The sequence below is a fragment of the Xenopus tropicalis genome, chromosome 5 (assembly GCF_000004195.4).
Source record: "Xenopus tropicalis strain Nigerian chromosome 5, UCB_Xtro_10.0, whole genome shotgun sequence".
Taxonomy (NCBI): domain Eukaryota; kingdom Metazoa; phylum Chordata; class Amphibia; order Anura; family Pipidae; genus Xenopus; species Xenopus tropicalis.
Genome location: NC_030681.2, coordinates 90,396,340 through 90,424,141, shown reverse-complemented (window position 1 = coordinate 90,424,141; position 27,802 = coordinate 90,396,340). Strand labels below are relative to the sequence as shown.

At 37.2% G+C, this 27,802-nt stretch overlaps 1 protein-coding gene across 1 annotated transcript in view; it reads right to left on the bottom strand.

Moving 5' to 3' along the window:
• Positions 1-15,934, bottom strand: part of impg1 (interphotoreceptor matrix proteoglycan 1) — a 105,870-nt gene extending 89,936 nt beyond the window's left edge. The window contains exon 1 of the mRNA XM_031902889.1: positions 15,699-15,934. Within this exon, the coding sequence (XP_031758749.1) occupies positions 15,699-15,765 (67 nt within the window). The 5' untranslated portion in view covers positions 15,766-15,934. The remainder of the gene's footprint in view (positions 1-15,698) is intronic.
• Between the last annotated feature and the right edge of the window lie 11,868 nt (positions 15,935-27,802).

Genomic DNA, 27,802 nt, shown 5'->3' with positions numbered 1-27,802 from the left:
AGGTTGAAGTGTGTCAGGGCCACTCTGGCAAGGAGAGGGGATTAATTCTATCTGAAGCCTTCCACCAATCAACAGCTTTTTAGAGATCTTGGCTCTGTTCACTAGTTGCCTGAGCAAACAGGTTTTATATGTTGAATTAGGGTGGTGTGGAAAGATTAAGATGGCCTTAAACAGTAAGATTTGCTTGTTTGGCAATATGGGTGGGCATTATCGTGCTAATGCAATCATTTGACCCTAGGAAAAGTTGTAGCGAGGACCACATCAATGAGCCAATCTGATGAAAAATCAAGCCTCTCTGATTGAAATCTGCCCAATTTTTGGCCAGGTATCGGTTAGGGAGGCCTTTAGGCCCCACACGGGCAGATAAACTTCCGAGTCGATCTTAAGGTCTACCTGGCACTGTTATCAGTTATAGTTCTGCATCCAGCTATAGTTGCAAGCAAGAAGTGGGGCTGGTTAATACTTCCTGGCACTGTTGTAGGAATGTAGTTCTAACAAGCACATTGCGCCTCTAGCGACCCAAACTGTGTACTGGTACTACAAGCTCAGCCACTGGGATTCAACAACCCCAGCAAAGTGTTAGTGTAACTATTTCACAGAATAGAATAACAGAAAAAATGTTGTGATGCCAGATTGGGATAGAACATTGTTAAAAATGTACCTGGCCCTAAACAATTACAGTCATATAGGTAGAGTACCATTATGGACCAACCTGGTGGATGATACAGGTTTTTGTGAAGTAAATGGTTTAAAAAACGGTATACATGGGTATTCAAGCTATTATGGCTCATCATTGAAACACAAATTGAAAGGATTTTTTTATATAGAAGATATATAGAATTGGAAAGTATGATGATTTGTAAATACTCTAAAATGAGTTGTTTTTTCATATTTATCATGTGTAATACTGTCTAATATAGGATCAAACAAAAATCCAACCAATGCAATCAATCTAACCAACATCATCAAGCACATTTATCTATTACAAGCCTTCTGTAATCAGTTGTGGTATCAGGTTATTGACAGTGTGAATCCCATAAGAGAAGGATAGTATTGGATTACAGATGCTTAAGATGTTGGAAATGTGATGAATTAATAGATTGGGCACACTTTCACAGACTGTCGCAATAGTCAATTGTCCTTGCCGAATTAATTGTAGTATTGGGGTTTAACTATCTATATATACATATATCTACATTATGTCTTGTTTAACACTTAAGTTTCAGGAAAACTCAGGTTATTTTTAAGTTACTTGGTCAGAAGTTATGTTTATTACACAAATTGAAAAAGACTTCAGATATTTTAATTAACTGTAATAGATTCTATCCAATTATATACTTCACTGCACTCATTAACTCCCTCTCCAAAAAACCTGCACAACTCTTCTCTACCTTTAACTCTTTGCTGCCCCCTCCTCCGCCCCCTCCGTGTGCTTCAGTCACTGCTCAAGCTATTGCTGAGCACTTTAAAAATAAAATTGACACCATCCGAAGTGACATTGCACAACTAAATCCCCATAACCATTCCCCTCCCTCCCTACATGCTACCCAGTCTCTTCTTGGCTCCTTCTCCCCAGTGACTGAAGAGGAAGTCTCAAAACTGCTGTCTTCCTCCCACCTTACTACCTGCCCACTTGATCCCATTCCTACCAAACTTCTACATAATACCAACCCCTGTCTTATCAAAGCCTTAACTCATCTATTCAATCTCTCGCTCTCTACTGGAATCTGAAACATGCACTTGTATCCCCTATTCTGAAAAAACCCTCCTTTGATCCCTCCAATTCTACTAACCTCTGACCTATCTCTCTGCTCCCATTCATCTCCAAACTACTCAACCGCTTAGTTTACAACCGACTGACACTATACCTCTCTGACAATAACATCCTGGATCCCCTACAATCTGGTTTTAGACAACAATACTCCACCGAAACTGCTCTAACCCGACTAACAAATGACCTCCTAACGGCTAAAGCCAAAAAACACTACTCGCTACTAATACTTCTCGATCTCTCGGCTGCTTTTGAGACTGTGGATCACCCTCTTCTCCTTCAGTCTCTCCGCTCTTTTGGCCTTCGTGACACTGCCTTATCCTGGTTTTCATCTTATCTCACAGATCCTTCAGTGTCTCTTACAATGGTGAATCGTCCTCTCCCTTGCCTCTTTCTGTCGGGGTTCCTCAAGGCTCTGTCCTGGGCCCCTTACTATTTTCTCTCTATACCTCCTCACTTGGCAAACTAATCAATTCTTTTGGCTTTCAGTACCACCTCTATGCTGATGATTCTCAGATCTATCTTTCATCTCCTAATCTCAACCCAGAGCTTCTAACTCATGTCTCTTCCTGCCTGTCCCCTATCTCCACTTGGATGTCCCAACGTTACCTTAAATTAAACCTCTCTAAGACTGAATTGGTTCTCTTTCCCCCATCCAACGCCCACATTGTTCCTGAGGTATCTATAACAGTTAACAATTGTACCATCACCCCATTTTCCCAGGCCCGGTGCCTTGGGGTTATCCTTGATTCTGCCCTGTCCTTCACTCCTCATATACAATCACTTATCAAATCATGTGACTTTCACCTAAGAAATATTTCCAAAATACGATAATTTATCAACCAAGATGTTGCCAAAATTCTGACTCACTCTCTCATCATATCTCACCTGGACTACTGTAACTCCCTATTAATTGGCCTTCCCCTCCAAAGACTGTCCCCATAATGAATACTGCTGCCAGGTTCATACACCTCTCCAACCGCTCCTCCTCTACCATGCCGCTCTGCCAATCCCTGCAGTGGCTTCCCCTACCATTCATGATAAAATTCAAACTAATGACTCTCACATTTAAAGCAGTTCATAACTCTGCCCCACCCTACATCTCTGAACTTATCTCTAGGTACCATCCAACCCGCTTGTTACGCTCCTCTACTGACCTGCTCCTCAACTCCTCTCTCATTCCCTCCTCACACGCTCGCATTCAAGACTTTGCAAGAGCTGCCCCCCTTCTCTGAATTTGCTCCCACAAACTGTTAGACTTTCTCCCAATCTCTCTGCCTTCAAGCGATCTCTAAAAATGCATTTATTTAGAGAAGCTTACCCTAATCTAGATTAACATAACCTCAGTGTGCTGCTAAAAGCAATACCCTGTGCCACACCTCTCACAACTCTGGTCATGCCCATTCCCACACCTTGTGTCTCAACCCTTTCTCCTTGTAGATTGTAAGCTCTTTTGGGAAGGGCTTTCTTCTGATTGCTTTATATGTTACTTTGTATGTCCAATGTATGATATCCATTTATTGTACAGCGCTGCGGAATATGCGGGCTCCTTATAAATAAATGTTAATAATAACAAATAATAATAATATATGTTAATTTTTGTGCAAACAAAAAGCTATTGTTTCACTAGCATGGAGGGTAATTTTGGCAGGTCCTGTATTTCTGTCCATAGGGCCCCATTACTTAAAATTCTTCTAAAGGTCTCAACATCTGAACCCCCCACCCCCCCATGTAAGTCCCTGTTTTTAATTACTCAAAGGCAAAAAAAAAAACTAACTCAAAGGCAGAATAGCTGCACAAGAGTTAAACCTCTAGTTTAAAAGTTATATACACTCTCAGATTATTCCCCGTGAGTAGTAATGAGTGAATCCGTCCCGGTTCGCGTGCAGAATAATATGTGAAACAGTGTAAAATTTGCTACTTTTTTCTTAATCCAAATACGTTAAAGTCATTAAAGACTGTAAAAAGACTTAAAAACTGTAGAAATCCTGGTGCCCCCTCTTTTCTTTGAGACACAATGCTTATAAACATTATAGTTAAGCTGCCAAAGTGACCTCTACAAGTTACAGCTAAAAATATATCCCTGCAATGTTTATGTGGGAAGCAAAGAAAAGATCAACATTTTTTTAATAGATGATTTTTATATGAATTATTCTCTGGAACTGTGTTGTAAAGTAATCCCCAATTTAGATACAGCATTTTCCTGTAGATTCATTTTTATCCCTAAAGCCAAATTTCTATGTGCAGAATTAAGCTGAATATTATACTGCAGAAATTGCTGCGTGCCTTGTCAGAAGCCAGAAGGACATTTATCGCTTCTTTCACTTTTTGAACCCCATTATAAATGTATAAAATGGGATACATAGGGAGTAACTTTTAGCAACCATGTAAAATTGAAAAATTTTTTATTTTGCTTGTTGGGCATCCGTGGAAAGTACTGTGTGAGAACCCACCACCTTATGAACAATAACTCCCCTAAAAAGGTATATATTTTCCTGCTACGGGCCTCCAAAAAACCTATAAATTGTCACAACCCAAATACATGCAGTAACACTGGCTCCAAAAATGAAAAGAGTTAATCTGACATTCAAAAATACCCATGGACGACTAAATTTACAATATCCATCTCTTTGGATATTTTGATGGAAAACCCAAAAGAATCGCATGTTTAAGGCCACCTTAAAGGACAAAATATTGTTACTGTCCATTCAGTTGTAGAAGGACTATTACATGGTAAAAGGATTCTAAAGAAAGAATCAGTAATTTACGCCAAAGTTAGCGTAAGAGCGGGTCGGGCAATCTAGTTAGTGACTTTGAACAAAACAGTGGAATACATATTATTAATTAATCTTAATAGTACAAGCATTAATCAGAACAAAGAGATTTTTTTTGGTAATATGAATTAACATGTATATTAAATGTAAAGATGGAGTTGTTCATCTTTGCCACAAAGATAGAAATCAATTGCAGCCCTGCCAATAATAGCCACAGTGGTCAAAAATACAAAAACTGCTCAAGAGATATTTGTAAGTTGGTGCCCAGTAAAGTCTGAGAATACTTAGCCGCATTGTATAAACACTACCATTGCAACAAAGGGGACTTGTAAAACACACTTCAGAAGCAAATAAACTGGAAGGTCACACAAATTTCCAGATGAAGTTCAGGAACACTGTGTTAAGAATCACAAGTACAGTTTTTTTTAATGGAAATTGCCGAACAATTAGCCAGCAATCAATATAAAACAGAATAAGGTATTTCAGGCTGCTGGGTCCTTGCCTACTATCTTCTTCCCTGTCTCTTCCTTCATGTCAGGGATGCTGCAGGCTTTTAGCACTTGGGTTAGCCTTGCATTCGAGGTACTAGAGCCTACTTAACCTAGTCCCTTCTCTACTGGGTCCCTATCTGGGCAAGGTAATGGCAAGGCACTGAACCCTCTATTGCCTCTTGGAACCTCAGCTGCTCAACTAAGTTGCCTATCACAAACTCTGACCATCTACAGCAAGCTCTCCAAAGCTAACCTGTCTCTAACTAATTGCTCTCTTGGTACTCTCTCGGGTTCCCTGACATCATTTACATTTTCTTCTCATCAAAGAGGAAGTAGCCCACTGCTCTTCCCCTTGTATAGCTTCCCGTACTCCACAGTGCCACTTGGTGACTGCACTAAACCCTAAACAAACTCATTGTACAACAACACAATTACAGGAATGACACAAATTACCAATTCTCATATTGCTGAGGAGGAGAAACATGGGCTTACAACATCCTTTAGGAGTTAGATAATTAGTTCAAAAGATGGAGAGTGCAATACAAGGCAGTGGCAACAGTAAAATACACATACAGTAGGTCTAATGCTTTATACAGCATTGTTAATTATGTTAAGTTTACAGAATTTTGTTATTCTATTCTATCCCAGCATCCTCAGTTCCTGCAACTTCCCCAGTGTCAGTGACACAGGCATGGGATTCAAATGAAAACATCTAACAAAAAGTGACCCTTAACAAACAGAAACAATTTATGATACAATTGCAATAAAACTAGATTGTGATGAAACAGAGAACTGCGTGGCACAATAAAAGCATGTGGTAAAAGAGAATGAAGTAATGACATTTTCTTTTCAGCACAGGGGAATAATAATACCGCCAATGAAACATGGTATGGCATTGTGATAAGTGATTTGTTATCATTGTATTTAAATTGTCCTGCTCTAGATTGCTCCAATTATGATTGCATTATGTAGAAATGTGAGGAAACAAAGCAATAACTGGAGAGCCTACTAAAAAGATATTTCTGTAATTAAAACCTATTGTGCAGCTACATCCATTTGGGCCCTTTGTTCCCAAGCAAGATACTTTTGCTGCACATTTGGGATTGCTTCATCTATGTATTCTATGAATACAGTCAGTTTGAAAATGTTATAGGACCGTAGTAATTGTTTTAAATTGGAACAGAAATTTCTATTTGTACATTTAATACTTCATGTTTTTTTCTCAGCTGAATATATGAAATGGTTTCAAAGTTTCCCAAGATTCTGCAAAACATTAAAAAAAAATTACTGACAGAAAGAGAGATCAAGCAAGGACACGTTGGTGCCCCAGGCAATTTAACTTGTCAGGAGTGAATAACAGTACTTGCTGTTTTCAATGCAGCATCTTCAGCTTGGAGAAAGAATAAACCAGCTACAGTGTGATTAAAGCATACAGTTCTAGCTAAATTAGAAATTAAAGTATAAGAACAGCAAGGAAAGTGTAGGAAATTCTGGTATGCATTAACTAATTAAGAAATATGTTATATAGGGGGAATGTAGTTTGCCTATAGGGCTGGTAATATCCACACATCTTCTACAAAATGTCTACAAAAGACAAGAAGACCAACAAAATAAAAAATCAGTACAATTAAATGTGAGAAAACTAGCAAATTCACCTGCAGTTTCCTGATTGGCAGCCCCATCCAGGGTAGAAGTGACAGTCACTGGGCACCTTATACTTATGCCTATGCCTGCACAAAGGTGTTAGGGTCAGTTCATTTTTACATGGACCAAAGAAAGACTTTACCTGCAGGGGCTACTTCCACTCTAACTTTCATAGTTGTCATTTGCAACTTTCTAAAAATGATTCCATGTTAATATTTGATCACATAACACAATAATATAAAACCCACAAAATGCAAGAAACCATATTTATAATAATAATAATAATAATAATAATACACAAGAGCAATAAATATGCTGTAAATGATATCCATTTAATACACAAGAGCCTAAAATTGCCTGTAAAATATATTCTTATAAATGGTGCTTAGTGATGTCATCATGATGTTATAATCGATGCTCGGTGATGTAACTTTTGTTACTTGACTTACTGAAACTTGTGTATTATAATAAATTATTCACCCCCTGCTGTAAAATATGAAGAGTTCCATGACCTGCATAAAAGCACCTTGTGCCTTGTGTTTTAATATGGTTATGTAACTCCTTGTTCACTTATAATAGAGGTTTATTATTCAATATATAAATTCATATATTCAATATATTATTGCTCAGCAGAGAATGGAAAAAAACATTTGGGACTAGTAAGCATAGCTAGACCAAAGCTGGAAGGGGAAAGGCTGCATATTTATTAGTTATTTGATTTTAAGCACATTCATATTTAGTAGCGTTTTCTGGTCCGATGCTGCCCTAGGCACTGGATTCGTGGGAGCCTGTTGGCTCATGCGCAATTACATCACTGGATCTGACATCATGGCTTTATTTACCATATAGGCAGGCTAGGGCTGCCCCCCTAAAGTTACCGCCCTAGGCACAAACCATCAAGTGCCTTATTTCATGTTCATATTGATAAAGAAAAAAAAAAAAAAAAGACGTAGGGCTTATTTATAAATTTTGCTCATCTCGGAATGATTCACTTAGTGAGTATATTTGCCCTGTGCATGTTTATATTTAAAATCCCAGACAGAATTGCTGCATCAAATGTGCAAGCTTAATTGCAAAAGTTTTATTAATGCTGCGATTGTCCTTAAGAGCTTTTTAAATATGGATTGCAAATTGCGTTGCTCCGCGTTTGCATTATGCCGCCACGTTGGTGGCAGAAAAACAGAACTATATTCTCACACAACCGCCACGCACAGTGATCCTGTACCGCATTGTGGAAAATATCATGGAATGGGTTTTTCCTGGCCAAAGAAGTTTTTTGGGGATTAACAGTATGTAGGTATGTTTGCATTGAGTGTATGATTTCATTACTATTTCCTAATGGTGATATTTTATAGTTTCTAGTAATGGCTGATGATTATGAAATGTAAAAGCTATTATCACTTATGTATCTGCAGCTTGTGGAATAATGTTATTGTTTTTATTTATTTTTATGAGATATACCACTGTGCTTAAGTAGATGATTTTTTTTTGTTTATAGAGAGTTATTTTAATAAGTAATTTGTTTTTTTGTGTTACACTGATTTCCAACTGTTATAAGGGTAAGTAAAATATAAAATTCTGCAATATATAAGTAAATTTAACTTTAAGGAACTTTCTCATAGATCTTAATAAAAATGTAATTGCTGCTGAAAACTGTTTCTGCCTGTCCTGTTGAATCTAATAAAGAAAAGATATAAAAACACCTGTTTTTTTCTCGTCTATGTCTAACTTGGTACAACCCATTGGGATATATTTAAAAAAGAGTGAAATAGAGCGTGTTGCAGTTTGCCACAGAGAATTGTAAACTGCTATAAAAGATAATGCACTGTACTGTCTTAAGGAGCATATTGTCACATAATGCAATATGCGGATACCAGTATGTGGCCCTCAGTCACCAGGTCTTACCTTAAGGTCAGAAAAAAAGTAGAAAAAATCATGAGACAAACTCATAACTCATGAACAAGCCAGAGGGTCAAAACCAGGAAACTAGCACATATTTGTATTTTAAAAGCTAGACCAGATTCATGCATTTATTTGTGCAAGCATAATTTTAACTTTTTATTCATGCTGTGGTTGTCTTTTGAGAAAAATACACGCTGTTTGTGCCACTTGCAAATTTACATTTGCAAAATTATCGTCAACACTATAGTCACACACGACTACGCATAGTGACCATCTCATATTATAAGATCCATTTGCGAATATTGGGGAGTTATAATTATGATTAGGACAAGCAGCATATTTTTAAATTAAAGATGTTAGAAAGACCCACCTTCTGTTTTATGAATTGCATGTTTGTTAAGTAAAAAAAAGTAACTATAAAATTGCAGCCTCACAGAGCAATAGTTTTTTGGTTGCTGGGCTCAGTGAACCCCATTTGAAAGCTGGGAAGAGGAAGAAGAACACAAATAATTTGAAAACTACACAAAATGTAACATGAAGACTATTGAGAAGAGTGCTAAGAAAATAACATTCTACACCATATTAGAAGTTACAGTATTGTTGTACATCTGGTCATATACCTGCTGCTGGCTGCTGAAACTAACATAATGTACATAGTAATAAATCACAGATTAATATTGATAATGCAAAAACATCTGTATGGCTTGGCAGTTGAGACAGAGTTCAATAAATATAACCAACTGGAATTTCAATTTCCAGAATCTCTATATCGCTTCTAAGAACTCACACTTGAAACTTTCACTTTGATGTGTCTCTGTTATGTCTGGCTATCTACTGCTAGGGACTGTAACACTTTGCAGCTTCCTGACTTTGAACTATTCCTTGATCGCAACTTGTTAAATGCAAAATAGTCCTTGGAAAGAAAACTTTCCAGAATTTTAGCTTCCTCTTGTGTTTGTGTGGTACTAATTCCCTTCAACCTTGTGCTTTATGTTCTATAACTGCATTATGTACCTTAAAATACTGTTAATTTTTTTTAAAAACGTTTAGCATTTGCTATTGTAATTTTATATTTTGTTTTTAACACAGATTCTTGGCATTTTTTTAAAGGGATACTGTTATGTTTCACTCCAATGTACCTGGAGAAGTCACAAGTCGGACTTGGATTTCTTACTATTGAGTGCTATTCTGATTTCTACTGGGAGCTGCAATCTTGCTTCCTTCCCATTGTTCTATTGATTGGCTGCTGGGAGGGGGGTGATATCACTCCAACTTGCAGCTCAGCAGTAAAGTGTGACTGAAGTTTATCAGAGAACAGGTCACACGACTGTGGCACACTGGGAAATGAAGACTATGGCTAGCCCCATGTGAAATTTCAAAATTAAATATAAAAAAATCTGTTTGTGTTTTTGAAAAACTGATTCAATGCAGAATTCTGCTGGAGAAGCTCTATTAACTGATGCATTGAAAAGTATGACAGTATTCCTTTAACCTCCGGAATTATTCCCAGGGTGGTGTAAAATAATGCTAAACATGTATGGCCACCTTTAGATCTAATCTCCACTATGCAATGTCACATGATTGGGGAAAATATCCCTAGAAAACTAGGGGACAGTCTCTCGCGTGTACAGAAAATATTTCCTAGGAGTACTTTGTACCTAGTTAATGTTTGGCCTTTGTTCTTAAGGAATAACAGAACTACTCAGTTACTTAGTTCATAAACCTGACAATGGTATCTTCTGATACCATGTTTAGCAGACTACCAGTGATGAGTTAATCGGTCTGCAGAAAAATTCCTGATGAAAATTTGCAAAATATGTTGAAGGCAATGGAAGTTTTTCTTGCAATTTTTATTTTTCCATGCAAATACACTGGAGTGAAAAATTTTGCTAACATCGGAGAGCAAATACATATGCTGTCCTGGTTCTTCACTGTCCATCTTTGACATCCATAAAGAGTCCCAGAAAGCACAAGGATAACACTGATCTTGGTTTCCACAGGCACATCAGTATACCTGAATATAAAGTTAGGCCTGCAAACTGTTGCAGATCATTAAAATATGTGCAGATTATATGTATTCCATTGTAAATATTTTGTAAGATTTCAGCAAAAATGTCATCTTAATAGTTGGTTTTCCCAACTTTTGGTGCCCCTGGAATAACTGATTTGCTAATGAATTTGTCTGTATTAAAACAGACATATTGATTCTCTGGTTAAAGTGCAAGTCTGGTCTGAGCTTGCTGATCATACATTTTTGGTACACTAGGGTTATTTATTAATGATGATTTTATTAATTATAAAATGATTTCTCTGAGTTATTGCCCATTGTTAGTAGGTTAACCCTGCTGTGTGCTTTGTGATGCACCCTTTAGGACAATGAGGTATTGTTAGGCACAAGAAGGAATCTGGAATTTGTTAAGCACATCTTTAATTTAGAAGCATACGTACATATTTGGCTTCAGCAATGCTTTTTCAGTAAAATGCATGTGTTTGACCACAGACTACTAGCAGAAAAACAGCAATTTCAACCTTTAATAACCTTTTTCACAAAAAACTTATTTTTGATTTTGTGTTGCTCAAGGATAGCAAATATAAACTCAAACATTTGGTACACCTCACAACCCACAACTGTCCAGTTTTGCCATTAGCAACTACGAGGCTGTTAAACTGACATACAAAGTTTATAAATCAATCACTGAATTTTTCATTAGACAATGTACTCAGTATCCGGGGCACACTGTTCTTAATACTAGTACTTTGAAACAATGGCAATTACTCAAAGTTAGAAATATGACCTGACACATAATCAATACATTTCCTGCTTTAGATAACTGTAAACTGTAGAGCAGCAGAGTTTAGAGACTCCTGGACCTATTGCTAAGGGCAATTGGGTGCTTAGAAATACCATTTCTTTTTATATCAGGTTTGGTAAAAGAAGTCCTTTAATCTCTGCGAGGGGCAAAAATGATCCTAAAGTGTTATGAACAATAATGTAGCCATTTTTAACTATTTTCTGGCTACAGCATCATGCATAATGCCCCCAGAGTCTGAAAAGATTGAATGTGCTGTGAAGCAACAATAAGATAAAACAGCCATTGTGCTAAATATGATGCTGCAATTTGAGCTATAGGACTAAAGCCAAAATAGATGCTTTTGCAATAAGTAATTAAATCTGCATTGTTGCTTACTAGCAACATAAACAGATTAGCAATGTACAGAATATCATAAGAATCTAGCCTTGTATCAGTAAACAAAACTTCATATTATGTATCTCCCACACCCCAAAACAGTTATCAATAAGTAAAAACAGGTTCTGGCAGAGATATTTTTCTATCTATTCTACGTTCATTAGTGGTTCATAAGAATTACTACTGTATACTAGTGATGAGCGAAATTTTTTGCCACACATGGATTCACCTTTTTTTTTTTTTTGAAAAACAGGCACAAACATCTGATACGGAAAAAAATTGCCACATGACAAAATACTGTCACTCACATCAAAAATATTGTCATGTGCATCAAAACACTACATGCAAAACAAGTTTTTTGACGCGAGCAACAATTTTTTTTCTGCGTTTCGCAAATCTTTCATCATTTTGTGAATCCTTTCAAAGATTCACAATTTTTTCAGCAAAGTAAAACGGGACAGATCACTTCTCATCACTTCTGTATACACAACGTCCACTTGTTTTTTAAAAGTGTTGAAACAGAGCTAAGCATCTAGCAGATCATTCTTATGCCCCAAAGCAGAAACAAATGAAGATAAGTGCAATATGCCCACTGATTTTATGGAACTTTCTAGGTAATTTCCACAACACAACATTTTAGTTAACTTTTGGTATGTTATAGATTGGCCAATTTAAAGCAACTTTTCAATACAATCGTATTGTTATTATAACTTTTTATTACTAATTTTTTCTATTCAGCTCCTCTCCTATTCATTTACAGGTGTGGGACCCATTATCCAGAATGCTCGGGACCTGGGGTTTTCCGGATAAGGGGTCTTTCTGTAATTCGGATCCCCTACCTGAAGGGGCTGATTTACTAAGACACGATTTAGAATCCGAACTGGAAAAATTCCGATTGGAAACAAACATTTTGCGACTTTTTCGTATTTTTTGCGATTTTTTCGGCGTCTTTAAGATTTTTGCGTAAAAACGCGAGTTTTTCGGCGTCTTTACGAAAGTTGCGCAAAGTCGCGATTTTTTCGTAGGGTTAACACTTGCGCGCAAAGTCGCGCCTTTTTCGTAGCGTTAAAACTTAAAAGGCGCGACGTTTCGCGCAAGTTTTAACGCTACGAAAAAATCGCGACTTTGCGCAACTTTCGTAAAGATGCCGAAGAACTCGCGTTTTTACGCAAAAATCGTAAAGACGCCGAAAAAAATCGCAAAATTACCGATCATTACGAAAAAAACGCAATCGGACGCATTCGGCCCGTTCGTGGGTTAGTAAATGTGCCCCTAAGTCTGCTATTAAAATTATTTAAACAGTAATTAAACCCAATAGGATTGTTTTGGCTCCAATAAAGATTATTTATATCTTAGTTGGGGTCAAGTACAAGGTATTGTTTTATTATTAGAAAGAAAAATGAAACCATTTTTAAAAATGTGAATTATTTGATCAAAATGGAGCCTATGGCAGATGGCCTTTCCGTAATTCGGAACTTTCTGGATAATGGGTTTCTGGATAAAGGGTCTGATACCTGTACCAGTTGTTCATTCAAACCACTCTCTGGTTGCTAAGGTAATTTGGATGCTAGCAACCAGATAGCTGCTGAAACTACAAAGTGGAGAACTGCTGGACAAAAGTTTAAATATGAGTATGGGACCTGTTATCCAGAATGCTTTGAACCTGGGGTTTCCTGGATAAGGGATCTTTCCTTATTTCAAATCTCCAAACCTTAAGTCTACTAAAAAACATGTAAACATTCAATAAACCCAATGGAACTGTTTTCCGTTTAATAAGGATTAATTATACCTTGTTGCGATTAAGTACAAGGTACTGTTTTATTATTACAGAATAAAGGAAATCATTTTTAGAAATTAGAATTATTTGCTTATAATGGATTCTATGGGAGATGGCTTTTCCGTAATTCGTAACTTTCTGCATAATGAATGGATCCCATACATGTAATTATAAAACTAAAAATAATAAAAAATTAAGAAGAATTGCAAATTGTCTTACAATGTAGTACAATATTACTATATTAGAAGTGAAGAAACTAAAACCTAACAGCTTTATGGGGTTTTAGCAAACTCAATAAGTACTTTGGGGGTAGAAAGGGAAAGAGAAGTATGTAGGCTGTAGGCCAAACTTTACAATACACAGTACCAGTGTAAGAGGGGAAGATGCAGATGAAAGTACAAATCCTTATATAAGAAGGGAACCAGTTTACATAAAACATATCAGATTGTGTTGTTATTTTCTTTAATGCTATTTCCGTTGACCTTTTGGATACTTTCATTGAAAGCTTCTTAGGTCTTTAAAATTGGCTTCCAATTGCTTTGAGTCGCTAACAGCTTCTGACACTGTAATCTTCTTAACATATGAGATTCACCAGATTAGCTAAATCTGCAGAATGACACAAATCTCATTTCTTTGTTTGCAAAATGATGGAATTCGGAGTCAGTATATGATATCCATAAATAATGATTTTCTGCAAAAAAATACATGGAATAACCTGCAGTATATATGGAAAAATCATAGATTTACATATGGTACATTATGCCCTGAATAGTTAAGGTCTTCAGTATCTTTTCCTTAGGAAATTACATAGAAAAAAATATGCAAAAATGAATTTGCTTTGGGTATTCAGATTATACTAATTTAATATTCTTATACTACTATATAAAAATTAAAGCCTAATGATAGCAAATTGAAACATTAGGAACGTAAATATACTGAGAAACATCAGCACATCCCATTACTGCATGCCTTCATTAAATTCTACATTATCACTTGGAGGTAGCTTTACAGTCGTTACTAATAACCTTAATTATACTTTAGAGAACGTCTGTGTATTCCGTAGCAAATTATCTTGCCTATAGTTTGCTTACTTCATATCAGTCAGAATAACAACATATCAGGAAAACAGTAAATGTCACTTTAGCATTTTGCTTTTTCAACTTGAAGGCCAAATAACAAGATTAAAAACATGCAACGCTTTTTCTCATTTATAAAATCGATGATTATAACATTGAAAATTGTGACTTTTTGCGCCACCGGAATATAATTTATGTTTCATAAATAATGGCATGTTCCCCTTTGTCATTTACTGTTGTCTTTTGACAAAATGGTTTAAATATGAAAAATTACCTCTACGTCACACTCTAGGGACAAACGATACAATGAGGCTTATAAACTGAAATTCAGAGCGCTTTACTGATGTCTTAGGACCAAATCAGTATTAATTTACCAAGTAAATATATAATGTAAAGTAGACAGTACAAAAATGTTTATTATAATAATTTATCTTGCACCTTGTATAAGAGATAACCATCTAGAGTAGACAATATACAATTTGAAAAAAAAAATCTATCCATTTATTGTAAGTAGAATTATATATTTACTTTATAATTAAAGATGTAATATTTATTGTGCAAACAAATGTATCTATATTTTTAAACAGAAACAAATTAACAAATGTATTGCTATGAGGTGAGACTTTTTTACATGTGTGAAGCAATGCTTTGCAGTAGATATATCTAGCTCTATGCATGTACATCTTAACCATTATTTTCAGATGATTAGTTAAGAGATGTTCTTTAAAAGAGTTATTGTATTTAATTTGTAGTGATTATTTGGTCACATTGACACTAAAGACTGCAGCAATGTACTATTATGCTGTTTAAAGGACATCCAAGCCAACTAACCAGGCTGCCTAAATCATTAATAATCATTTTAATTATATATAAACTGTCTCCTGTTCATATGATAAATCATCCTCTTAAATGGAAAACTTTCTTATGTACAGTACTTATGTACAGAATACATGAATCCTTATACAATGTACATTGCAATTACTTATGGTTTTCCCAGTCAATATAATCAATAAATACACTGTGCATATATATAAATAAGATATTTTTAATTTGGTGCAAATTATTGGTTACTTACCTTTATTTTCAAAACAGTGAATAGATATGTAAATAATGATTAGTACCAGTCCCCCTTTGCACACCATAATTACTGTTGAATAGTCAGAAATGTTGTTACTAATCTCCCAGGCAAGTGACTGTAGTAAATTCCAAGTTTCAATTCATAAAATATGTCAGTGGCAAGCCATTCAGTTCAGCATGGAGGAACACTCAAATTCGGCTGGTCTCCTAATGCTCTGTTCTGGCTGTAACAAGAGTGACCACATGACAAACGTGTTTGTTTCCGAAACAATCTGTTTATCTGATGCTCAGACATAATCCTTCTTAGGGGACAGCTGGAAGGGCTGTCTGCATTTTATTAACCTGCTTGAGTGACATGTGTTAATCCTAGTGGAAGATTATTAGTAAAACTAAAAAAAGGTGCAAATCACGTGCAAGTCACATACCTGAACAGCAGACAGGTGAAAATACTTGAATCTAAAGATACAAAATCATCTTCATAGTAATGCTATTGCGTATATGTTGTCTTTTCAATCTAGTACTCATTATCAAGCCCTAAATTAAAAATAAAACTGAAATCAGAGGGATACTAACTATACATTTGAAGATGTAGAAAATCCAATCCAGCAGCACACCAATGTAGCTAAAACAGTGTTTTATTGGCAACATTTCACACTTACCACCAGCCGTTTATTGATTCTCTTGATTGGCTTGAAAATGGGCCGGTGGTAAGCCTGAAACATTGCCCATTTGTGGCACAATAAAACACAGCTCTCACTATTTTTGTGTGCTGCTGGATCGGATTTTCTACACAAAGGGGTATATTTATCATGCTGTGTAAAAAGTGCGGTGAAGCATTACCGGTGATGTAGCAATTAGATCTCAACAGTTAGAAAACCAAAGCAAAACATTTGATTGGCTGCTACGTGCAACATGTTTTACTGCACTTTTAAACAGCATAATAAATATACCCCTTAATGTTTTCCAAGGCAGTGGGATTTCCCCTTGCACTAATGAAAATTTGCTGTGTAGAACTCTCTGTACTGTTATTAGGGGTGGTTAGAATCCTGCCTCAAGTGACAATGCCCAACACATTACCAGGGTTGACAAAAATCCGCTCCTGGTAACTTTAAAAGGATTGTTTACCTTTAGCTTAACTTTTGATATGTTATAAGATGCCCTATTCCTAGCAACTTTGTAGTTGGTCTTTAATATTTATTTGCTATAGTTTTTTTTTTATTATTTGCCTTCCTCTACTACATCTACAGCCAAAAACTATTGTTCTGTGAGGCTACAATGTTTTTGTTACCTTATAATACTTATCTTTCTATGCAGGCCCTCTATTATTCATGTTCCTGACTCTGATTTAAACCATGGAGTCGTTGCTCAGATAAATAAGACCCTAGCAACCAGATGCCTGCTAAAAAACCAAACCTCAGAGCTGCTAAACAAAATGCTAAATAACTAAAAAACAAAATAGTAAATAAAAAATAAAGACCAATTGCAAATTATCTCAGAATACTAATGTCTATATCATACTAAAAGTTAATTCAGAGGTGAACTACCCCCTTAAGAGCTGAAATTCCACTTTTTTTTATATTGCAATTTTTGTTCTTCTCGTTCAAAGAGTGCAATTGACCTTTGTACTAGTAAAGTGGCCTACAACCTGCGCTGAAGCTCCAAAAGGTTGGCAATGGGTAGGGGGGGGGCATCTAACAAACCACCTTAGGGCAGCCAGAGGCCCAGAAACTGTGTACCTACTTCTAAAGAAAAAAGACACATGTTTGAAGTCTGCCAAGTTCACATTTTGGACAGGGAGGACGACTGGTTCAAAAGAGGTGTTAAAGAAGCAATATATGTAAAAACCAAAAAATCAAGCTTGAATAGAGTTGGGTGGTGCAACATCTAGGGGGTGATTTATCAACAGTTGACCTTTTTTTGTGATTCCACAACTCGAGTTATGGTTCAAAAACTCAATGTCTGGTATTTATTAAGTGCAAAAAACCTGAAAACTCGATTGTAAAAATTCGCCATCTAAAAGCTTGCTAGTTTCTATAGAACTCAATGGGAGTTGTCATAGGCAAAGTCAAGCCATACTCTCTTTTTCAATATATTCGAGTTTTTCATTCCAATGAGTTTTGCTTCTTAATAAATAAATGACCATTCAATGTGCAAATTTATTCGATTTAGAATAACAAATTCACAAACTCGAAAATTGATAAATAAGCCCACTATTTTCTGCTAAATTCAGTGCTGTTTTGTCACCTCTCACTGGACGGTTTGATAACACCTTATAGCTCCAATTGTGCCACAATACCTTACCTGAGATCTCTGAACCCATGCTAGTTATAATAAACAGATTGTGCTGACTGGAGCAACATTCCAGGGTTTTTATTGCAGGAAGATCTTTGTACAAGTCATTCTGAGTTGAGAAAGCCAGTCAGATGACTGTCTTAAAAAAAACACAGTTGATTTATTACTACAGATACCACATATTAGAGCTACACCAGTCTTTTATTTGTTATCATAAAGAGATTCCTGTATATTTTTGGCTTGCTTATACTGTTTTGTCATTAATAAATTGTAGGAGTGACAGTTCAGTAACCTTTGAGTAAAACAGGTATATAGTCACATTCCACCAGCAGAGCTTACAGTCTCTGTTCACACACAATAGGGCCAATATCATCAATCACTGTGTTCATCCCAGTTGAAATTAGTTGGAGGATAAACTGCCCTTTCTACCTCTTCAAGAACAAAAAGTCTTTATCACACAAGAACATCCCTTTGGGGTGATAGTACAGGCTAAAAGTATATCTGGATATATCAGCTAATGCTCTGCTTATTACTGTCACTGAGGAAGAAGGTGAACCACTATCAAGTAAGCCCCTAAAAAGATAAACTATTATGCTTCTTAGAAAGGTATGGGGTTTTCTTCGGCTATTTTCACATTTTAATAACAGTTTGTAAAATGCTATTGTTTAAAGAAGACTGAGCTATAAAAATAGAACAACTGAAAATAGTTCATAATTGCTGAATGGTATTAGGCTATAATGTGGGCACATCTATCATTTAATAACAAATCAATAGAATGGAAAGATATTTCACTTCTCATAGCAATATAAAAAGCTTAGAGTGGCGTGAAATATATTGTATTTCTCTTCACGTTCAGACCAGATAGAGAACATTACTCTATGTGTTTTCAGTTTAATATTTTTTCTTCACAGCATGAGACATTAAATTTGTATTGCATGCCATCATGTTTTCTTTTAATACAACAAAATACAGAAACTATTTGGCTACAATATTAGTTACAAATGCCTATGAAAAAGACAGGGAGCTCACATATTCCTGGCAATACTGTTCCATGAATAATTTAAAGTGATTATTCCCTCACAAGGCAAATTTATTCAAAATATGTCTTTTTTATCCGTCTCTGTTCACCAAGTTTGCATAAAATCAAAGAAGAAGCAGCTAATCATAAACATAATGGTTAGCAGAGAGCTATCAAGGAGTAGGCTTGTCCCTAGATTCTGATGCATTTAATTGTAAGCTATAATTAATGGAAAATCCACTGCTGATAATTATTTTAAGAAAATATGGCTGCCATTAACATTGTATAGCAGTTAATACATAAGTGAAATATTAATTAAACATATATGACTAACATACACTTACGCCTGAGCAAATCTTATATCATCTCTACTATCTCTGAAGGCCCAAGGGCTAATCTGATTTTCATATGGATGTGGATGCATAGGGGCAGAGAAATCAACAAGAATGTCTTCAATAAAATGTGCCAAGACAATGTTGAGAATATCTTCATGCACAGTGTTTTATAAAGAAGATGGTCATCAGATAAGCAAAACAATTCTCCAGGTTTTGAAAATCTATGGGGTCATGTATTAAAAGGCACTAAGTTTGCCCAGGAGCATTAACCCATAGCAACCAATCAGCAAGACGCGTTCACTGGTCACCTGCTTAAAATCTAACATCTTATTGGTTGCTTTGGGTTACTGCTACTGGGCGCACTAAGGGGTCTATTTATTATGCTGTGTACAATGAAATTTACTGAAAAAACAGCATAAAAAGATGTGTAAAATAACTGGAGAAGTCTGCCAATTTTACACCATTTTTTATGCTATGAAGCCTGGTTATGTGTGGCGAATTTTGTTGTCATTTTTTACACAGCATGATAAATCTGCCCCTTAGTGTACATGTGATGGTGAGCATAGGATTCAGTTCAGCACTAACCTTCTGAGTCTGACTGCCCTGCTAGGTTACCAAAGGATCCAACAGTGGAACTAAGTTATAGTGGGCATCAGATAAATACTGCCAAAAATATTTACATACAGCCTAATGATAATTAAAGCTCACTAGCAGAGATGGAGTGAATATGTCCCAGGAGTACAGAAAAAGGAAAGCTATACCTCAAAACAATGTAGGACTCTATAAAAATATATTGCATAGAACAGCTCATACTGTATGTGAAACTCTAATACAAATACACCATTTTCCTAAAAAAAAAAGTGCCACTGGGAATTTCTAAATAGAAAATCGCCATTTTAAAGGAGAAGGAAAGGCTAATTAAGAGTTAATCTCAAGCTGCAGGCATACCTTCCGTTGTCTCAATAGTGCCCTTAAGTCTCCCCATATTTCTCCTGTTCAGATGATCAGAAGCCAAACAGGAAGAAAAAACGCTGAGCTGGGTAAAGAAAGTTCTCATAATGCCTCACTCCTGCACTGAGACCCAGACCAAGGGGCTGATTTACTAATCCACGAATCCGAATCCCGAATGGGAAAAATTGGATTGGAAATGAACATTTTGCGACTTTTTCGTATTTTTTGCGATTTTTTCGTCGCCCTTGCGACTTTTTTGTGAATTGTCGCGACTTTTTCGTAGCCATTACGACTTGCGCGAATTGTCGCGACTTTTTCGTAGCCATTACGACTTGCGCGAATTGTCGCAACTTTTTCGTATTGAGCACTCGTATACGGCGGGCAAACCTTTCCGACTTATTATTTTGGAAGCCTCCCATAGGACTCAATGGCACTCTGCAGCTCCAACCTGGCCCAAGGAAAGTCACGATACTGAAGCTTGGCGCGACAGTACAATTTTTTCGCGGCGGCGACGAAAAAGCTGTGACAATTCGCGCAAGTCATAACGGCTACGAAAAAGTCGCGACAATTTACAAAAAAGTTGTGACGGCGACGCAAAAATTGCAAAATACCGATCATTACGGAAAAAACGCATTCGATCCGTTCGTGGATTAGTAAATCGGCCCCCAAGTGTACATGCTCAGTTAGTCAGAATATGAGTCAGCTTCCTGCTGATTGGCTCAGATGCACATAAGGGGGGAGCGAGTTCTTAGCATTCTTGAAGGAGGGGGGAGCAGGAGAAGGGAGAGGGGATAGAGCTGCGTGTCTCTAGCAGAGGAAAACAGACACAACAAATCTTTTGACAGAGAACTCAGTGCAGCATTACTGTGAGTGCTTATGGCTGTATTTACATAGACCTTTCAGATAAAGCTTACTTAGTTTTTACCTTTCTTTCTCCTTTAATTACTAAGAGCCACAGATTCACAGTGCACACAAACAAACTAAGAGCACACATACATGTTAGGTCACTTCAGCCAATGAAAGGACAAAGTTCTGTCTTTTACTCCCACATTTCTTCCTGTTACAGTTAGAGCTGCATTATTTCCTGTCAGGTAATCTCTGAGAGAGCACATAGACTATTGTAAAATGGTGGCTCAAGGAAAAGGGCAATATTTACTGGTATAAATACTGATATATATATTCCAGTTTGGTAAGATTCTTTAACAGGCCACTTAATATAATATAATTAATCTGCTGGTTAAGTCTTCTTTCTCTGTAACTCATACCAAAGAGTGCAGCAGGCACTCACACATAGATTTGTGACTGTCACCTAGAAGTTTCAACCATCCCTTTTGTTTAGTAGAATGAAAGAAAGTTACTAAAAGAGACGGCCAATAGGAATACTCCGTGTATCCAGCAGCTTTCTATTGTGCAAATGTGAATTATAAATATTCAAATTCAATTTAAAATTTTCGCCATTACTGAAGTTGAAGCTCAATGAGGCACCATCAAAGTTTTAAGCATAACAATATGCTGGGTAAGAAATGCTTTAAAAATGCTTAAAATGAATTGGTCACCTTTATAGGTAATGGGATGAATCATATCCACAGTGAGTCTCTTCTCTGTCTCTGTAGAAATTGCATTACATATCAATCTGTTGAGGCATTCATGTAATTACAAACAATCCGTCTTTTCCTGATGCGTAGATGGAACAGAATACAAAGTGTCACCCTGCAGAAAGGATGAAAGAGGTTCCGCATGAATAACTCGTACTTGCTTAATTTATTTATTTTTTCACCATTCAGAAAGGAAACTATTGTTATGAACAGCCACTGTTTAAATTCTGCTGCCGGATGTATGAAACAACATACCCTGCTGATTTACAGAAGTAGGGCCTTGTGCTTCATTATTCAAGAAAAATGTCTTCAGTCTACAGTGGTTATGCCTCAAGGTAAAATCACACACCTTGATTGGTTTTAGCCCAAGGAGAATATGGTGTTAGAAATAATCTGCAGCATTAAAAATTATAGAAAAACTGAACATGTTATAAAACATTCAGAGAACCAGTTAACAATTGAAACATGGGAATTGTCTCAAACAATGACATGTAGTGCCTTTGTTTTGTACAGAATAATAATATAATAACATATTTCTCTGAGCTCCCTAAGTGACCCCCTGAATAAACCAAGTTTATGTTATTTGAATTTCTGTGATCTGACACATTTCAGAGGGTATAAAACAAACAGAATGTAGGCATTTATCCCAAGGTTTGTGATTTCTTTGAGAGCTCCTTCCCTCTGAATATTTACCATTGTATACCAGTGAATGATGGGAAAATATGTTATCACACGTGACTCACATCTTTAAATTTACCATGGTTTTTAATAAGCCTATAATCAATCTTACTAGCCACTTTTTTTATTTTTCTTCCCCTGATGAAGACCCTTTATGGGTCGAAACACATTACAGCTTTTGTATTTATTTGTTATATAATTTTTCTTGTGCTTAATACATTTATTCTTTACTTTTTACTATTGGAGTTTGTGGTTACCTTTTTTAATTTACCGCAATATTTATGGAGTAACTAAATGGGTTGACTCCTGTGTTCCAGCACCCCACCCAATTTTTGTTTGGGTGTGCGCTCTTATACTTAGTTTAGTAATCTAAATGTTAGCCTTGTGTCATCTGGGAAGATCTACCAAGGACTAAGGCACCAAAAAGTTATTGTAAAAATAATAGATAAATTAACCATATCTAATGTTTAGCCTCTTTTGACCAATGAAAACCACCCTAATTTGGCCGCCATATTCTCATATATGAGATAATGTTTTTCTCTATAATTTTCTACAGTAGTTCTGTTATTTTCCTTTATTAGAGATCAAATCTGAAGTGAATATTTTAGATTAAGCAGCACTTATGTGGAGGCTACAAATCCACATTTCCTTCCAAGACATGGCAATTATGTATTGACTAATGCCGCTTCAGAATGGTATTGCTTGCATAACCATCAAGTCTGCAGCTGAGCTAATTGCTAATCTATTATGCAGTAAGTGTATTTTATAGGTGATGTTCTTAGGGACAATGGAGACTGAGGTTTGTTTTCTCTCAAGTTGCCCTACCAGTTTCATGAGGTACTGATGAGTGAAATTTTTTGCAAGGTATGGATTTGCAATGAAATTCCACATTTTGCCATTGGAAAATATTTTCAGAAAACCACCAACAAAATTTGAAGCAAAAAATTGCTGCAAAAAAGCACCCAAAAACTCTAATGCAGTGGTTCTCAACGTGGGGGTCGCGACCCCTTTGGGGGTCGAATGAGCTTCTTCCAGGGGTCGCCAGGGGACGCACTCTGCGTAGGGCACCAACTCCCAGGGGGGCACCCAGACAGTACCGCCGCTCCCTACGCAGAATGCACACTCTGCGCAACAACATACCTTCACCAGTGCCAGCGGCTCCTTCTCTCTTATGCCGCGGCAACAGGCCCTTTTATAAGGTTGCGCCCATGTGTATGACGTCACACGTCAGCGACGAGGCGCAACCTTATAGTAGTGCCTGTTGCCGCGGCATAGGAGAGAAGGAGGCGCCGACGATCACTGGTCTGCTGTTGGGGGTACTTTCTGTGGGGGCAATTGGGGGCACTGTGCGGGCTGGCTACTGTCTATGGGGGGGTACTGTGTATGAGGCGATTGGGGGTACTGTTTTTGGGGGCACTGTTTATGGGGGCAATTGGGGGTACTTTGTATGGGGACACTGTGTGTGGGGGCTACTGTCTATGGGGGGTACTGTGTATGAGGCAATTGGGTCACTTTGTGTGGGGGCTACTGTCTATGGGGGGTACTGTTTATGGGGCAATTGGGGACACTGTTTATGGGGGCAATTGGGGGCACTGTTTATGGGGGCAATTGGGGGTACTTTCTATGGGGGCAATTGGGGGCACTGTGTATGGGGGCTACTGTCTATGGGGGGTACTGTGTATGAGGCAATTGGGGGCACTGTGTGTGGGGGCTACTGTCTATGGAGGGTACTGTTTATGGGGGCAATTGGGGGTACTTTCTATGGGGGCACTGTGTGTGGGGTCTACTGTCTATGGGGGGTACTGTGTATGAGGCAATTGGGGGCAATTTGTGTGGGGGCTACTGTCTATGGAATGTACTGTTTATGGGGGCAATTGGGGGTACTTTCTATGAGGGCACTGTGTGTGGGGTCTACTGTCTATGGGGGGTACTGTGTATGAGGCAATTGGGGGCACTTTGTGTGCGGGCTACTGTCTATGGGGGGAACACTTGCACATGCTTGCAGACAAAATTTCATCTTACTTTCCAAATCTACCTGACACCCCATTTGCACTTGCCAGAAGCCCATTCACAGTCAAAGTTGACTGGATCATTGCTGCTATTGACAAGCTGAAACTGGTGCAATAGGCTGATGCAATAAGTTCAGTTTATTTATATTATAAAACCTGGCATTTTTACTTTTAGGGTTTCCTTCTCCTTTAAGACAAAATGTTATTTATTTGAAATTAGAAATAAATAGTTTTTGTGATTAATCACTATGCTTATGTTCAATTTATAACAGTGTAAAATACTTATTCATATCAGATCTTTACATTACGATTCATAACAGTAGCAAAATTACAATTATGAAGTAGCAACGAAAATAATTTTATGGTTGGGGGTCACCACAAGATGAGGAACTGTATTAAGGGTCACGGCCTTAGCAAGGTTGAGAACCGCTGCTCTAATGTATTTTAAGCAGAAAAATACACCTTTAAAAAAGGTACCAGATTAACTTGCATTCCACAAATAGGGGAGATTTGACCATTATGACCATTGTTGGATCTGTGTCACTATATGGAACTCATGCACCCTATAGAAGCTCTTTCAACTCTGTACTGAATATGGCTCCACACTTCCTGCCCTGGGGGGCATTTACTAAAGGTAGTATTTTTTTCCACTATTCGTGTTTTTTTGTGCAAAAATTCGACAAAACTACAACAAATCCAACAGAAAAAGTATGCCATCTAAAAGCTGTCAAGGTCATGTAAAAGCCAATGGCAGGTGTCATTTTTACAACTGGAAGATATTTCTTTGCTTCATCGTTTTGGAGGTTTACTGTTTTTTTGACTGTTTCATTTGTGCAACAATACGAAAAGCATGCTTTTTTGTGTTTTTCCTTATTTTTTTGGTTTATGCCTTTTCAGATCGGAAGTTTTAATAAATGACTAGACATTTGTGGATTTATTGAAAATAAGTTTAAAGGCAAATTGCAAATTTCAAGTGTAGTTTTGGAAATGGTGTAAAATAACTATTTTAGCAGTCGTTTGTTGGGTTAGCTAGTTTTGATTACAAACATATATTTACCCATCTTAAAATGTTCATAATCTTTACAATAGGGTTTTAGACACTGAGTCAGGGCAGGAATGTCAAAAAGAAAATGCTTATCTATAATGTACATTTTGTGGTCTGTTTATTCAGGAGAAAGATGTAGAAAATGTTAATTAAGATTCACTCTTGCAGAGTGTAAAATATCAGCCATGTAAATGTATAAATATATGTCTGATGTTTTGGGGGTCTCTCCATTAAACATATTTTGGTACAAGCATGGGATCTGTTATGTGGAAACCAGATCCTAAAAGCTTTAAATTACAGGATATCTTACATAGACTCAATTTTAATCAAATATTTTAAAATGTTAAAGGAGAAGGAAAGGCTAAGTCACTTGGGGGTGCCAAAATGTTAGGCACCCCCAAGTGACTTAAATCGCTTACCTTTTACCCCGGGCTGGTGCCCCAGTTAGGAGAGAACAGCACCAGCCCGGGGTAGCTGCAGCGCTTCCTCCTTCCTGGTTCGCGCGCGCATGCGCAGCAGAGTGAAAAGCCGAAACTTTAACAGAGAAGTCTGCTTTTCACTCTACTGCGCATGCGCCTGTCGTTTAGTCCTTCCAAAACGAAGGCGGAAGGAGGAAGCGCTACACTACAGGTACCCTGGGCTGGTGCAGTTTTCTCCTAACAGGGGCACCAGCCCGGGGTACAAGGTAAGAGATTTAAGTCAATTGGGGGTGCCTAACATTTTGGCACCCCCAAGTGACTTAGCCTTTCCTTGTCCTTTAAAAATGGTTTCCCTTTTCTCTGTAATAAAGACAGTACTTTGTACTTGATCCCAACTAAGATATAATTAATCCCTATTGGAGGCAAAACAATCCTATTGGTTTTATTTAATGTTTAAATAACTTAAGGTTTGGACATCCAAATCAAGGAAAGTTCCTCAAAACCCCAAATCCCTAGCATTCTGGATAACAGGTTCCATACCTATATTAGATTATTCTAAAGGCAATCCTGTTCATATTAGCTTTTTTAATTCTGGGCATCTTAGAGCTACTGGGCTGTAAACTGCAATATTTTTTAATTTTAGGAAAGTTGTAGAAACAGCTTTTGTGCACATATTTGTGGATAAGTAACTTATATATACAATAATTATGAATAATGTAAACATCAGACCAAAAAAGTAGTAGCCACCTCTGTCTGCATGCATATTCACAGAGCTTGTCAGGCAAAATGGGAGAGCTAGAGGTAATTGTATGTACAGAAAAGTATGCTATACAAGGTATCACTAAGACCTGGGGGGATGCAACATGTGACTGGGTGGGAATGTAGATGGTTACACCCATTTTAGGAGGGACAAAGGGATTAAAAAAAAAGAGTTTTTCTTTATGTAAAGCCGAATTACAGCCAAGCACTAAAGATATTACCAAGAGTAGCACTGGGGAGGGTGTTGAGGTCCTGTGGGTAGAGACTATCACCCTCTTAGTACTTAGGGTCTGTTTTCAGGGTCTTCGAGTATTTTGTAAAACATTCGGTATAAGGAGCACAGCGCCAGTAGATGTAAGGCAGTCTTATACTTACTGCCCGCTGGCTAGTGCTATTATCAAACTGGTTGCTGACAGTTACACTTAATGCCAATATTAGGTTAACAGGAAAGAAAGACAAAATATAGGAAGGCCAGTATTCCCCCACCCCCAAAAAAATAAATAAATAAAAAAATGCAGCCCCCACCCTCAGTACTCCATAACTTTGCCAACTTTACCATGCCTATGTGCCTCCCCTGCATGTCACTCATGAAACAGCACTGTATTGATAGGGTGAAAAAACTTCTGTGTTTTTTTCATGTAGGGCAGGGCCCAAAGAACAAAAAGATAGTGAATTGCAAAAGGGCTCATGAGATGCTTTTCTGCCTGCTATACAGTAGAACATGGGTTACATGGGTATATTATTGCACAGAAATGGGTACAATTATTCCCTGTACTGTATTCCACAGTACTACAAGCAGCCTTCACTCTCACCCCATCTGCTGGTCATAAACTGCTATCAGTAAAATGCTTGCAGGTTTTAGAAATATTAATGAGTATCAAATGTTGTACATATACAGGTATGGGACCTGTTATCCAGAATGCTCGAGACCTGGGGTTTTCCAGATAAGGGATCTTTCCGTAATTTGGATCTCCATACATATACCATATAAGTCTGCTAAA